General features: G+C 44.5%; 1 protein-coding gene and 1 long non-coding RNA gene across 4 annotated transcripts; one reads left to right on the top strand and one right to left on the bottom strand.

Moving 5' to 3' along the window:
• Window positions 1-1,409: 1,409 nt before the first annotated feature.
• Window positions 1,410-12,730, bottom strand: LOC142964049 (uncharacterized). 2 transcript variants are annotated; one of them, XM_076104169.1, is made up of 3 exons: window positions 12,369-12,730; window positions 9,292-9,416; window positions 1,410-6,928 (listed from the first exon to the last, which is right to left on the bottom strand). In XM_076104169.1, the coding sequence occupies exons 2-3, from the start codon at window positions 9,395-9,397 to the stop codon at window positions 2,739-2,741; spliced, it is 4,296 nt and encodes a 1,431-aa protein (XP_075960284.1). In that variant the 5' UTR covers window positions 9,398-9,416; window positions 12,369-12,730; the 3' UTR covers window positions 1,410-2,738. The 2 variants fall into 2 exon arrangements, with proteins under 2 accessions (XP_075960284.1, XP_075960285.1); XM_076104170.1 differs by lacking the exon at window positions 12,369-12,730 and having other exon boundaries at window positions 9,292-11,885.
• On the top strand, window positions 12,591-15,260 carry LOC142964050 (uncharacterized). Of its 2 annotated transcripts, XR_012957491.1 has the most exons (3): window positions 12,951-13,194; window positions 13,489-13,535; window positions 14,614-15,260. It is a non-coding gene; the product is annotated as an uncharacterized LOC142964050 (long non-coding RNA). The 2 variants fall into 2 exon arrangements; XR_012957492.1 differs by lacking the exon at window positions 13,489-13,535 and having other exon boundaries at window positions 12,591-13,194.
• Window positions 15,261-15,585: the final 325 nt, after the last annotated feature.

Below are 15,585 nucleotides of genomic sequence, written 5' to 3'. Positions count from 1 at the left end.
ACCCATCCATTGATTATCAGGACTTTAAAGAACTTCTGTACAACAGCTGAACAAATGAAGTGTGTCACTAAAATAGCATCATGATACAAAAAACTGTGCCTCATTCAACTGAGGTCTCTACAAAAATACATCTAATAACAGCTTTTTTTCTTCTCTAATTTACAGTTATATCACAATAATAAATGAAAACGACGTTCATAGAGAACATATGGTTTCAAACCCCTCGTGGGACGGAGCTACGGGGAGAGAACAAGTTGCCACGTGAGCGCTGTCACACCAGCTAAATAGGATTCTGGTGTTTCTTTTCTTTCTTTCACTCTGAGCTGTGAGTAGAAGACGTCACAGGTTTCATGTCGCTACCTGTTCATAAACACCACAGCTGAAAGCAACTGAAAACTGTGATGCTGTAAAAAGTGTGTGTCCAGGCGGCTGGGATCAATACGACCAACCGCGTTTTACTTGTGCACGCCTGAAAGTCTGAGTGAGAGCGAGGACGGCGATCCGCCCACAAAATCTGCTCCTTGTCGTTTAATTTTCATGCAAATTTGCATTTGTTTGTTTGTCATTGCTGCCTGCGCAGGAATAATCTGTAGTCGCTGAGATGGTTAGGCGCTGCCAGTTATGCCCCAAAGCCATCGCAGCCAGATGTTCATCTTCAGAGGAGCGAGAGAGAATAACAATGTGTTATAAGTGTGGGAGTTACTCTGCACTCCCCTTGTCGTTACTACATGCATTTACATCTCTGAAAGTCTTCAGCGTCACGCAGGCTCTCTGGATGTTTTGTTAATTGCGAGGTAATCCTGCTGCACTCAATGACACAAAGTGAGACTCAGAAGAGGAGAATGTGGAGAAAGAAGAAGTGTGAATCCACACTTACTCACATGTGGCTTTTGTCCTAATACCTTAGCTTTTAAAAGGAAAAGAAATCCACCCTGAGGGGCCGCGAGGAGAACACGCTTTGAACCTCCTGCATATGAATGAAAGAATGCGACTGAATTCGTGAAGCGCTGAGATTTGCTTCTGTGTTATTTTGTCGCGAGACACTGTGTGAAAAAAAGAAATTTAAATCACCTGTCAACCTGCAACAAAAGCGAGCGATGAACGACAACCGGTAGATGTTTGTTTTGTGATTACCTGACAATCAAATCCTCCCATCTTCCTCATCTCTGCGTGTGCCTCTCACAGGGACACGGCCCTGTTGAAGCCGGGTGTGACGCTGAATCACTCTCTCTTTCTCTCTCTCTGTGTGTGTTTTATTTTGGCCTTTTGTTTCCTTGCATGAGTCACTAAATGTAAAGTTATCCACCACACTTGGAATATTTTTAGTGCAGGCTGCAAATCGGGCGAGATGGCAGAAAATCAACAGTCTAAAACGTCAGGAGTAAAGGTCAGACGCTGGAGTCAGTCCCTCAAAATCAAAGAGCAAAGGCTTTATTTCAAACTTAACATTTCGCTCCGACGTTCAGCTCTCACACAGGGAGAAATACACTTCAGAAGAGGCTGAGAGACAATTTATACACCAATGACAGCATCAGTAGGCCTGTATGCAGCAGAAACACACAGGCTGCACCCCATTTCTTATGCTACAGACTAATACAGCATGTTCTACTTTTTATGTACTTTATAATAACAGAAAATGACACAAGAGTTGCCCCATTGGACGTCAATCAAACTGCCACTTTAAAATGCCAGCGAGGATTTATTTTTCGTTATTTTTCTCAATTGTTCCTGAAGCATTTCATTTTTTCCAGCTGTGAGCAGCTTCTCGATTTCCTTGCAGTGCGGTGTCCATCATCAGTGCACCAAGAACCAACTTGATTTAATCACCTTGTTACTGTGAAGAATGGCTATTCTGTAGTTTGAGCTTTATTTAAGCTATACGGTTGAATGTGCTGTTCAGAGACGTTTGTTGACAAAATGATTGTTTTTTTCTTTGTTAAAATGATGAGGCACTAGAAGTAGATATATTCATTTTTAATAATCATTTTGGACATGAAACCCCAGGGTCTTGTTTTAACTGTTTTTCGACACCCTCTATTCCTGACCGGGGCTAGCAAAACAGAGCCTATAGCTTCACGTGTCATGCAGGAGTTCAGCTCTTAATAACCTCCAGCTGAGAGCATGGAGTTCACATCTGTCTAGAAAGTCACTCAGGGGAAAAGTAGGAAAATCACCAACTGAAGTAGAAACTCTCAGGGGAGAAAAATGTAAATCTCAACAAGAAAAGAAATCCTGCATTTATTATCACAGATTGAAGATATCTGCAGACGGAATTTGCCCCTTAAAAGTCTCAAACCAGTTTTTTTTCAACGTGCGTTGAAACCGAGCAAATCATTGGTTTAAAAGATGCTAAACAGGAGCGTCGACTGATTTTCTGCAGAGGGAAAACGAGCCCAGCTGTGTATCCCCGCCACGATTCCACTAGCTGCACACCTGAGGCTCATTTCCAGCAGGATTGCAACTGATGAAGATAATTAGCCATCTTTTTTTTCACACATGTGAATCAGCGCTTTGAGTGTTTGGACGGGGTGATGAGGTTGCCGGCGGTTTGGCTTTAAGAAACAACGCCTTTTGTTTTTCTACTTAATTCTTAACCCTCGCATTTCATCCCGGCCTCGAGTATGCAGGTAATGACGCATGCAAGCTGCTCTCACCCAGCTGACAACTGGTTCATTGAGAAAATGGGAGAATGTACCTTTAATTTGTCTATTTCTTAGCTTCTCTTTTTAATATGATTTTTAGAACAACACCTGTAAGGGCAGGACTGCAGGATGGGGCGGGGGATACAGAGACGGGTGGTGACTCTGCATGGGATGGAACGCCGTCGCTAAGGGATAAGGACCGGAGGCATCCAGGAAAGGGATGGGGGAGGAGGAGTAGAAAGAGGGATGAAGAGGGGGAGGAGGTGGTGGTGGAGGAGTGAGAGGGGAGAAAGAGGGGAGGAGATGTGGGTATGAGTGCATGGGGAGGTGCGACGGATGCGGGAGGAGGGAGAGGTGCTGGATGATGGTGTGACGGAAGGAGAAGGAGGACGAGGAGGAAGGCGGGAGGAGGAGGGGAGCGTGGAGGGGGATGCACTGCGTGGGGAGGGCGCGGGGGAAACGAGGCCTTTTCTCTGCGTAGAGGTGTTCGAACTCTACCTCCTTCCTTCTCTCCATGTCCTCCCTTTCCTTTCTCCTCACCCACTCCTTCTCCCACTCTGCCCGCTTCTCCTTGAGCTTCTTCCTCTCCGCCTGCCTCTCCTCCTCCTCCCTCCTCTCCCTCTCGGCATCCCCCCGCTCCACAAGTGCGCTCACGAGTGCGACACCGGCTCCGTTTCCATCAACAACAACAACATCTGCACAGCGATTGCAATCAGCGACATGATTACTGTTAAGACAATCACGCTGACCACCGTCAATATCATCACAGCCGTCTCCATGTCCCTGATCAATACCGCTGCAGCTTTTGGAATCAATTGAATCAGAGTGGTTGCTTTCGTGTCGAATGTGATGCTGCGGTTTGGTTTCACCCTCCTCACTGACCTTACTTTTGATATTCGCTTGGTTATGATCACACTTGTGACGTGTGTCATCGGTTCTACGTCCGCTACACTCGGAGCTCTGAGCTGCAGTTTGCACACAAAGATCACCCGTTTGATCTTTGTGAGCGGACGTGCTTTCGCTCTGCGGCTGCCTGTTTTCACATTGACAGTGGTCAGCATGCACATCATCAGCGGTGCTACAGGTAAACAAGTCCACGGGTGTGTTCACGGTGTCGCAGGTAGGTCCGTCACTCTTGTCGGCTGAGCCGAGTTTGTCCAGGTGATCGGCAGGACGGTCCTCGTCTTTGTCCGTCTCGCTGCGACTCAGTTTGTGATTGTCACTAGTAGAGTCCTCGTGGTTTTCGTCCCTGTTGCACTTTTCCTCACACTGATCGTGGTTACAGGTGTGAGAGTCGCTGAAAGGTTTCTCAGTCCAGCACTTCCTCTTTCCCTCGCTTACGGAGGCATTGCTGTTGCCGTCATGGCAGCCGCAGTAGTTATTCGGTTTGTCAGTGGCGTTACAGCCAAATGTTCCCTCACTCTTATTATTCGTTTTATGACACAGACTGAGTTTTGTCCTGCAAAGAAAATGGCAGTCAGTGTTTTCCTCTGGACTGCACATGCAGCTGTCCAGAAGTGTCCCAGTCTTGTTGGCTTTGGGTTTTGTGAGGACCTCGTCTACACCGAGGTCAGGGGTCAACCCAACACAAGCTCCCTCCTGCCTCAAAGCACAAGCGACTCTCCTCGTTTGTCTCCTTCCCCTCTTCCGTTTCTTCCTCGGTGTTTCCCCGGCCTCGAACGAGTCCGTCTTCCTCTTGTTGGCGGCTGCTGCTCCCTCCGACACCACCTCCTTTGTAATCACATGGCCAGCGAGGGTTGTGTCGGCGCGGGCTGATCCGATTCTCGGTTGTGCTTCTGCCTGTCGTGCGGAGCAGCGTGGGGTCGAGCCCGAGGCGGCACGTCCGTGTCCTGCAGGTATTGTTTGTCTTTGACCACACGCTGTTCCTCTGAAGGGAGCGGGGATGAGGCTAATCGCCGGATCGCACGCTGTTTCCCCGCGCGGCGCGGGAACAAGACGAATTTGCGCCTCACGGCGGGGAAAAGAATCGCCGCTAATCACCAGGTTACACGCGTTTTCCTGAACAGCTCTTATCTCCGTCTTCCTCGGATTCCTCTGCCCCTCATCTCTCTGCCCTTCCTGCTTCCCCGCTTGTGTATTTTTGTGCTTCTCCCCCGTCTCTCCATCATTCTGAGCAGGGTCGGGCGTAATTGCGGGACAGCATGGGGCTGTCCCCGGCTCTGTAACAGACCCGGGGACGGGGCTAATCACTGAGTTGCATGCTGCACCCCTACAGAGGAGCTTTCTGAGCCCCCGGCCCCACCCGGAGGCTGATTGCTGGGATTGATGCTGTCTGGCCTCCCTGTTCACCTGCAGACACAGCTGGTTACATCGATTACACCGATTCACAGGAAGATTACTTAATAGCTCTCCTCTCTTCTCGTCATTTCTACCTGCCCTCTCTCGCTCCGTCTGATCCCCTCTTATCCCTCTCTCTTCCCCCCTCATCCTCTTTTCTCTCCCTCCCACCAGCCGATGCGCTGCGAGATTACTTAATAGCGCCTTTTCCCTCCTCTCCTCTTTTTCGGCGCCCTCTCTCCTCAACCTCTCGTCTCCTCTCCCTTCAAACATCTGATTCTCAGTACTTATTATCCTCCTTCCAGTGTCTTTCCTGTTTGTCTCTTCTCCTCTTTTCCTCCTCCCCCTCTTCCTCATTCCTCTCCTCACCCCTCCCCTCCTCTTCCTCCTCCTCCTCCCGCCTGGTTTCTGAAGGCCCGGCGTCGGTGCGAGGTGGCATTCTGCTGAGACGGGAACGAATTTTAAAGCGCTTTCATCACGGCAACCGCAGCGGTCCGGAGCTGCGTCGCCGCCGCTACAATGGGCTACAAGTTCCATAGGATTTCCTGCCTGTCCTCCTTCATCCTCTTCTTCCCTTTCATCTATCTTCACCTCCCTTCCTCCCTCCATAACTTCCTGCCTCTGTTGGCAGCCGGGTTGTTTGATCACAGACCGCTTTATTCTCTCCCTCCCTTCCTCCAGCCCTCCTTTCTTTTCCTCGCCCCCTTCCTTGGCCCTGTTATGCGCTCTGAAGTCGTACAGCAGAGGGTTGATGCTGAAGGAGATGGAGGGCGATGTCTTGGTGTAGCTGACCATCTCCGAGGGCCAGAGAAGAACCCGGCTGCCATCTCGGCTCAGGACGCGACAAAACGGCTCTTTGGGACGATTCGGAGGCAAAGAAGTTGATTCTTTAGGCACGTTTGACGGACAAGAGTTTGATTCTTTGGGATGTGTTTGGATTAAAGACTCTTTGGTCTCATTTAAAACACCAGGAGTTGTTTTTTCAGGCTGATTTGTAGTGGGACAAAGCAGATCTTTTGATTCTGGAGTAGGGGTTATCTCATCGTCATGGGTGTCAGCCTCATTGTCTCTGCGTACTGAATCTTTAGCCACAACTGTGCTTACACTGTCAGAAATCTGTCCCAGTGTCCCACTGTTTAAATAAAGATGAGCTCCAGTCCCACTTTCACTGCCGACTTGGGCTCCAGTCCCATTGTCATTACATAAGGAGAGCTGGGCTCCATTCCCACTGATCACAGAGCTCTCAATTCTGATCACATTGCGATTACATAAAGAAACCCGGGCTCCAGTCCCAGAGAGTCCTCCAGTTCCCCTCTCAGTAGACATATTGGCTCCAGCCTCAGAGTGCTGGATTGCAGTTTTAAGGTCCACACTGCACTGGTTTCCAGTGTCCAAGTGACCCGCACCTGCAACATCCACGTCTGCAGATACTGGAGATCTGAGCTGCTGATCCGCGACTTTCTCTCCCAGGTCTTTGACTCTTTCCTGCGCCGTCGCACCGTCTTGCTTCCCCGACAAACCGGAGCCCCGCCCGGCTTGGATGAAGACAGCGGCCGATTGGTGGAGGAGGACGCAGCTCCTTTTGGGCAGCGAGAAGGACACGGGGCGGACTCTGCTACGCATGGACTGGACGTTTGGTCCACACGCCGCTCTGTTGATGCTGATGTCGGGGGCGGTGGTTTTGTTTAAAATGGAGCCATTAGTGGCGGTGTTCGTGGTAGTTGTGTTATCGGGAGTAATGGGGTGGCTTGAATAATTATGAGCCCATGGGATCTTGTTAAAGTGGCTGTTTTTCGTTGAAATTGTGTTGTTGGCGGTCAGGTCATTGTAGTCCATTTGAGTCTCGTTGAGGACGCGGGGTTCAGCAGCAGGAGTCGTCGCGCTGTTGGAGTCCATCGGGTCGAACGCCCACGGTGTGTCGCCCAGGAGTCTGGTTTCCAGTGCCGGGTCGAGGGGAAGGAAGGGCTGGCTCAGCGGGGTTTGAGGCTCTGTACATGGAGGGGAGAGCGGAAAGGATTAGAACAGCTGACAGTGGTTACATTTACATGCAAAACATAACAGGATTATCTGCCTAACCTGACTCTAAAGAAAGGAGTAGGAAGGGATACATGTAGAAGAATAGCATTCATTATGAAGCCTTCCCATACAGTAAGCTCCTTATGCATTTATTCAGTGCTCTGGCTCCTCAGCGGTACTTCTTTTGTTGCTTTAACACATCAGAATGTGATAAATGGGTGTAGGATGGACTTAAAGAAAAACATAAGCACAGAGATGAATGTGTGGCTCACTTAGAAATGGGGGGGAGGGGATTAGATTAAGGGTTTTGTTCCAACATGTAATTTCCATTTGTTTATACCCACTTTGGAGCACAACATGCTGTCCATACATCAGTGTGGCACATGATTCAGGCAAATTATTTCTTGCATGAAGGTTTTGAGATGACTCGTGGCTTTAAAAGTAATCCATAATGTGCCTTCCACTCACACCAGAAACCTCTTTTGTTAAACATTCGAGACATTTCAGAAGGGAAGCTGCCGAATGAATTATTACTCCTCCGATACTAAATGTATTTTCACATTTAGCACTCCGAGAGGGTCGACTTTAAATGCAGTTGTCGAACTTTTCCGTCGGTTTTAACTTTAAAATGAGAAAAGAAAACTTTACTGAATATGCAACTGATGTGTTTTCTGAAAAGACAGGGTGACAATTGATTGTTTCTTCGAAGCCACAGGAATGCTGCTGCCAAATTTGATGTTCATGCTCTCTTTATTACAAAAAAATGAATCTCGCACTCTAAAATCCACTCGAGATGGACTGCGGGGAGATGATATCACCTCCTGAATCAGAACAAATTCAGACTGAATGACACATTTAGCTGGAAAATATTGCTCCAATCTCATTCTTCAGTGTTTTCGAGAGGTGTTGTTAATTCAACTTCATGGTCATTTTGAAGGCTGTATTTTGTGGTGCTGTTGAATAGATTTATGCTACACTGAGAGGTGTTTTCTAATAACTTCACCACCATTGATGAATGGTTAACACTGACTGCATTAGTTGTACTTGGGTGCAGTTTTCTTTTGCATAAAGTTAGTTGGAAAAGTAATTTATCACGAAATAAAGAAGGTGAACCAGTTAAAGTGATGTGCTTTTTGAGCTCTGCAGCAGTAAATGTGAATCGTCTGAGGAAGTTAACATAGATTGTTTTCTAAGATGCGGACAAAGTCGTCGTGACGTCACCCATTTGTTTGTGGACTGCCTCTTTTTGAAGCCGTTCGGCGTTTTGGCTGTCGGCATCTCTGCTTTTTGCCAAGACCACTACCAGTGAACGGAAGTTACAGTATTTAAACTCTGGAGGAGTGATGTAGAGATGCTGTATATGGCTCTGGTAGAGGCAGCAATCACAAAGTAGCCCCGCCCTAAAGCATCCCCTGCTTTATGGTCTGTTTGACTCTAAATGGACCATCATTTACAAAATGAACATCATGCTGTATGGAAGAAGACTTGAAACTAGAGATTGAGACCATAAACCCATGTTTACAATGTTTACTGAGGTAATAAATCAAGAGAGAAGTAGAGTCATTTTCTCATAGACTTCTATACAACCAGAGGAGTCGCCCCCTAATGGTCAGTAGAGAGAATGCAGCTTTAAGACACTTCTGCATTAGCTTCACTCTTTGGTTGTAGCCGGATCTTGAACCATTGGTCACTAGCTGGGTAATAACAGTTTAGCTTGATTTTAGTTAATGCAAAGTAAAGGAAGTCTTTATACCACCACAGCCATTAGCCTATAGAGGCTAATCTGTAGCTACATCCAAAACCTTTTAACACACAACCAGAAGTCGCCTCTTAAATTCAAAGGAATGTGTTTGTCACATCCACTCTTCTCTCATGATTGGCTGCATCTCTTTTCTGGAGCAGTTTACACTCCAGCAGAGCTAATGTTACATAATTTGGGGTTGTGTGACTCAACTAATACGATGACTTCCTTTATTCTCTAACTCTATATCCACTTAAAGGTCAGCACTGTCGAGACGGTTTGCAATTGGTCAACGGCAGGAATTGTTTTGTGACAAAGTTCCTGAGTGTCCGAGCCCCTGGAGCGATGTTTCATTGTATTAATTGTTCCACTTGTTATGTTGTTCAGCACTTCGTCTCCTCAGCCGACACATTTTACATTTCAGAGCAGTTAATTTCCTTTCTAAAGGCTGCTGTCGATAAAGATATGTCGAGATCACACTCTGTTTAATTCCTCAATATCAAGAGCGATGTCTCCATCACCAAAACCAAACACATAGTCATAAACTATTTAAGCAGTCGACTACATGCCTTTTATGCCAATAAGAGTTCTTACTTGTTCCCAGTGAGGCGCTGCTATTATGGACGTCGCCCCAGTTTTGCACAAATTCCAGTCCGGTCTGGTTTGCTGGTTCGACCGCCACTGTGGTGGACCGGAACATGGGACCAGAACCTGGAGCACTGAGGAGAGGGCAGGAGGAAAGAATTAAAGGAGAGGAAAGGTTAAAAGGAAAGAAATGAAAAGATGAAGAGAGGATGACAGTAAAGAGGAGAGGACGAGAGGAAAGGGGACAAATAAAAAGGAAAGGAAAAAGGATTTTGAGGATGAAAGGAAAGAGAAAAGGAAATTAATGGAAAAGAGAAGCGAGGAGAAAAGAAATGAGGAAACGATAAAGAAAAGGGGAGTAGAGGAGATAATTGAGAGAAATAAATAAAGGGGAGAGGAAACAAATGAATTAAAAGGACAAGAGGAAAGTGAAGATAAAAGGAAACAAATACAAAGGAAAGGACGATGGAAAGGATGTTGAGGAAACGAGAGGACAAGTGATGCGGAGAGGAGAGGATTAAAGGGTGAGTGAAGGAATAAAGTGGAAGAGGAGGATGAAAGGCAACAAATGAAAAAGAAGAGAGGAAAGAAATGAGAGGAAACGATAAAATGAAAGGGAGGTAGAGGAGAGGATTGTGAGTAAATGAAACAAATTGGGAGAGGAAACAAATGGAAGGAAGAGAATGAGAAGTGAGAAAAGGACGAGTGGAAAGGAATGAAGGAGAAGAGGAGAGGGTGAACAGGAACGAATGAAAAGGGGAGGAAAGAGAATGGAGAACAGGAAAGGAAAAAAGGACAAGAGGAAATGAGGAGTTAGGAGACAAATGATTAGGAGATTTAGAGGAAAGGAAGATGGGAGAAAAGGATAAGTGGAAAGGAGATGAGAGGGCAAACAGTAACAAATGAAAAGGAGACGAAAGGAAAGAAATAAAGAGCAGAGGACAAAAGTGAAGGATGAAAGAGGAGAAAGGAAAGGAAAGGAGGAGAGTAACATGAAAGCGGACAAACAGAGGAGAGGTTCAGGGAGGAGGAAAGCAACAAAGAATGAATAGAAAGGAGGAGAGAAAAGGATGAACGGGAGGAGGGAAGGAAAGGATAGAATAACAAGGAGAGGATGAAAGGAGGGAAGGGGAGAGAAAAGTAACCAATGAAAAGGAGAGTAGAGGTAAGGAAGTCAACAAGGAGACAGGCGAGGAGGAGAGGAAGAGCAGAGCTGAAATCCAGCTGAAAATCAATTTGGCCACGCTTCTCTCTCTCTCTCTCTCTCTCTCTCTCTCTCTCTCTCTCTCTCTCTCTCTCCTTTGTGCCAGCAGCCATACTGCATTGTTGCACATCTGCAGTGACAGCCGATACTCTCTCTGTGCTGGTGGGCTTTGGGACAGCGTGATTGGTCAGAAACACTAACGCTGATTATCCCCGTCAAGCAGAGCCAAGATGCATTTTATTTGTTGCTGTGCCAATGCCTGCTGTAACCAGGGAGCTAGTTAGTGATCTCTTCTTCTTCTCCTCCCGTAATTTATTTTTACTCGTATCAGTCAGCACATGAAGCGTTTTCAAACACACGTAGGCCCACATTTGGCTCGACGGTCAACAAGTACATTAAGATTCTAACTTTCATGCGTTGGATTTAAAAGTCCCGGATGTTTTTTGATCCCGTCTGCAGGGACTATTTTCTGGCGGAGACCTACGTTCTTTCTATTTATTTTTTTCTTCTCCGCGTGGGCGTCTTCAGGTTGTGCCTCGCAGCTCCGACTCTCAAATTTTGCGTTCGTGTGCTTCTCGTTTGTATATTTTTTTTGAGAAAAAACTAAATTCTCTGTTTGGTAGCTCTCCAGATGAACTTTCATCACATCGTGTTTCCAGCAAGAAGGCCGCCAAAATCCTCTGTTTCCAAACCTCTGTGTTTGTTTATCATTTGCCTTACAGGTGTTTTATTTTTATTATTTTTTTAAGACAGAACAGCGCTCTTGAAAAAGTCCCGTGAACACACAGAGAGTTGATCTTTCAGTAGCAAGAACATACAGCTGGAAAGCAAACACAAGAGTAAAAGATCATAATGCACTGACTTAATAAAGTATGTTATGCTCTAAAATCAATAGGCCTTTTGACATCTCACGACAGGAAAAACACAGATATAAATAGTCAAATTAAATATGGCCGAATTCCATTTAGCTGCTTGAGTTTCAGGTCCCTGGGGTGCTTTTCCTCGGATGAGCTTAAGCTGCTAAATGAGAAATACATATAGCGTCTATCTTAACCGACATAAGTCGCTTCAAACCGTGTGGCAGATGTGGAGGTGAAGCCTTTAAGCACCTCTGTTTTCTCACTCTAAGCTCCTCCTGAAGCTCCTCGAGGTGCATTCAAGGGATTGGAAGATTCTCCATAATGATGAGGGGGGGATAAGTTAGCATAATGAAAAAGCACCCTTGGTGTTGTGAATGTCGGCTTATTTTCTCAACAGAGACAACATTAACGTTATCAACCCGTACGGTTCTTACATGACAAAATGTCTGCTGAGGAAAAGAGATCTCCGGCACAACTGCACCGACTTTCATGCATGAATGCGTCTGAAAAGGTCAAAACTACAGCAACACTTAGTCGTGGTACGAGAAGCTAATTTATCGTGAGGATGACTGTAATGAGATCCTTAACTTGTATTTTAGCTTTTCTTTGGTCTCAACCGACTCCTGAGTAAAGTATCTGACTCTTCATGCTCCGCTATCTTAACCAGCTGGTTCCTAAATGTGTTTGTTAGTTGTTTTTGGTGCTGAGCTCGGCAGCTTTTAAATGCTGAAAAACAACTGCTTGCTGCTGCTGGAAACAGGTTTAAAGAGAGTGATAACACACCATGGAAGTTAAGGGCCATAAAACTAAACAAGAAAGAAAACAAGATGCTGAAAAACTAACGACGCTAAATGTTGATATAAAAAGTTTCCTGAGATACTGAGTCTAAATCAATGAAAGGTCATTGAGGAAAGAAAGTTAACGTAGAATTATTTGTCCTCATATTCCACATTATCCTGACTTAATGCACTTTGGTTTATTTTTTAGAGTCGGGTGGTCGTGTCGAGGTGCCCGTCACTCACCACTCTCCCGTCCTCCTCTCCTCATGCTTGCGGAGCCTCCTGAGCGCTCTCTCCTCCCTCCTCTCCTCCCTGCGTCTCCTCTGCGTCCTGCAGGCCAGCGCTCTGTAAAACTCCCTCTGCTTCAGCTCCTTGAGGCGCTGGAGGACAAGCACATGGATATATTATACTATTAACATGAGTAGTAGTGGTAGTGGAAATAGTGGTGACAGTTTTTATTCCAACAGGAAAGATTAAGAAGTAAAATTGTCAAAAATACGTTGATCATGCAGCATTTAGTTTGTGTGTGTGAGAGTTTGTCTGTCCATGCAATTCTTTATCTGCTCTGTGTGAAAGTACAACAATGTGTGTGTGTGTGTGTGTGCCAGTTATGTGTATGTGTGCTTACTAAGTCAGCCAGTGTCAGCTTTACTACAGTCCAGACCAGCTTAATTCAATTACTGAGCTCTGTCTGCAAGCTGTCTGCAAGCCGGAGATACTGATACTGTGTGTGTGTGTCACATATAATAATAATAATATACCGGTGGGTTCATATCACAGACAGACAGATGACAACAGACAGACAGACAGCGAGGCGAGCAGAGAAACCGACAAATAGATAAACAGACCGAAATAGACAGAGAGATAAAACACAGACAGACAGACACATGAAGCATTTTCTTTTAGTTTTTTTAAAGCTTGCAGTGTAGCTTCAGCATTTCTTAGAAGGTGTACATACAGTGTGAGGGGCGGACGGGGAAATGACAAGAAAACTTTACTAACAGACTGGAATCCAACGCAGAAACAAGAGAATCTTAAAAACCCTAAACTATCTGATTCAACACCACCAGTAAGTTTAGCAGGTAATTGTTTTTTGCTAAACTAACACTGATATAATTAGTGAGTTACTACCTGAGTACTAATACCACATAAATACCTCACTTTGAACAATATAAGCATGGTTTTCTACAAAATGTGTTTTTCGTCAAACAGAAAAATACAAACTTTGATGTTCAATTCAAATTAAAAATGTTGAATCTTGCAATCATACAAGAACAATAATCTAAAATTGACATTTTTTTTTTACTTGAATAAGTGAAAACAAGTAAACAAGACTATTTATCTAACTTTCTCTACTTTAAAGTTTCAGGACTTGATTGAGCCAAAAAGGAATGAATTTCCAAGTGTCAAGTGAGAAGTTTAAGATTATTATATCATTGTGTGCTGAACTTAGTAATTGATTGATTGTGCAAAACAATGTGGAAGGTAGTGTTGAGTCTAATTGCTGATCATTATACAGCTGAAAATACAGGTTTTCACCACATTTGACAAAATGGAATGGAATCAGGGAAAATGTATTTTTATTTAGGTCTGATGATTTGTCAGGACTATAAAGCAGTTTTTAATAATCTTCGTGGAAGTTATAGCCGAAAATAGATGATGAAACTCCTTTAACGATCTGTCTATGTCATTAGCATATTGATACCTGCTTCACCGCTCATCACACCCATCGATGAAAAGAACCAACGGTCGTCATTACGCGCAACCGTTACGTACGACTGTGTCTATTCACAGCACCGATTCCACTCATTTATCACATTCATCTGGCATGCAGTTAACACATCAATCATAGTTTAGCTTTGAGTGAAAATTCTTCACCGCTTCACCGCTGTTTTGGAGAAAGGAAATATTGAGAGAGACACACAAACCAGCTTTAAAGTGATGTATTTTCTTTTTTTAACTGATGTTGTGGGTTGGATCTAATTCATGTCGTTCGTGTGCATTTTCGAAAAAGTAACTGATGAATATTTGGACTTTAAAGTGTGATAATGTGATTTGGTGTGGTCTAAATAAGGACATTAGTTTGGTTGCACGCTTCAGTAACTTGCAAAATAGTACAAAAAACCCAACATGAATAAGATGAGATTGTGGATCCTGCCTTAGAAAACGTGTGTTATGATATTTTTGCCATATCGTCGTCAGCTCTTACATAAAACAGTCCTTTTAGTTTAAGGACGGTGAGACTTGAATTTAGAATGAACGACGACTTCCTTCACAGTTCATCATAAGTGGATATAAACGGTCTTCTTTAACCTCAGAGTCCTTGTTTCAGATTCAGAGTGAACTTGAACACTGAACTAACACAACAATGTGTCACTTTCCTGCTGCAGATCTCACTGTTTAAATGAAATATTCAATTAGAAAAGCACACAGCCTCTTTAAGCAAAAATAATGTAGGATAATCCAGCTGTTTCTTTCTTTTTCTCAGTCTCCAGCAGCACATGAAGTGCCTGTGACGTAGCCTCTCTGCAAACCACTTAATTTCCAAAAGAAGACCGTGACCGAACGTGGACCGAAAGGCGGGCAGCTCAGCTCTGTGTGTGTGTGTGTGTGTGTGTGTGTGTGTGTGTGTGTGTGTGCAGGCTGGAGAATATTACTGCTAGAAAATCCATTTCCTGCAAGTGTTGCAGTCTCGAACAATATGCCCTAAATGCTCTGCATCCTCAAGTAAACCTAATAACTCTGACACGCAGCTAACTGTGAAAAATCTTATGCCTCTTTCATCGCTCGCGAGTGAACAAATGGTAATTGCAGCAAATACATTCCTCCCAGCACCTATAATTTTGTAAACACCCAAACAGCTGCAAGTTCTTCGTCCACATCCCACCATGGAGGAAAGAAAAACTGTGTTCACATCACACTGAAAACATACAAATGACGAGAGAAGAAATATCACAAAATCATGACAAATCCTTCTACTTTGTAGGCCTGGTGCATTATTGATAACATGTGTGTTATAATGTAATCAGCCAACATGTACTATTGATTTTAACCCAGAGGGATGCCCTAGATAACCATCATTCATATTTTTTGTATTGATTTTTTTTTTCGGAAGAGAATAAAAGATTGACTTATTCTAGGATTCAATTAAAGCTACACGTTCTGGAAAGAGTTCCCTCAAGCTCAAAGGCAGAGGGAGAGAAATGTTCATAATGATCTTTGGTAGCACTTAAACATTACAGCTCAGTAATAACACAGTAATAGTGGGGTAATAGTTTGACAAGGTTATAATTACTATGTAACTACCAAAGTAATGACAAGGTTATAGCTTGGTATTAACAATGGGTATATCATGTTAGACTGAAGTGTATTTAACAGGGTAACAAGGGGCCCAGAACAACACATTTTAAGATAGCAATGATGAAAAACTATTTAGTAATAGTATGGTAACATTTTGGGG

The sequence above is a fragment of the Anarhichas minor genome, unplaced genomic scaffold, assembly GCF_050575085.1.
Source record: "Anarhichas minor isolate MPS153535 unplaced genomic scaffold, ASM5057508v1 ptg000029l, whole genome shotgun sequence".
NCBI classification, from domain to species: Eukaryota; Metazoa; Chordata; class Actinopteri; order Perciformes; family Anarhichadidae; genus Anarhichas; species Anarhichas minor.
This window is presented reverse-complemented; position numbering and strand designations above follow the sequence as displayed.

What these genes read in the sequence shown, in the direction of transcription:
- LOC142964049 (XM_076104169.1), bottom strand. Translation starts at nt 9,397, where the DNA reads ATGTTCCGGTCCACCACAGTGGCGGTCGAACCAGCAAACCAGACCGGA. An exon ending in CAGCGCCTCACTGGGAACAA is followed by an intron (nt 6,929 to 9,291) that starts GTAAGAACTCTT and finishes CTCCATGTACAG; the next exon opens with AGCCTCAAACCCCGCTGAGC.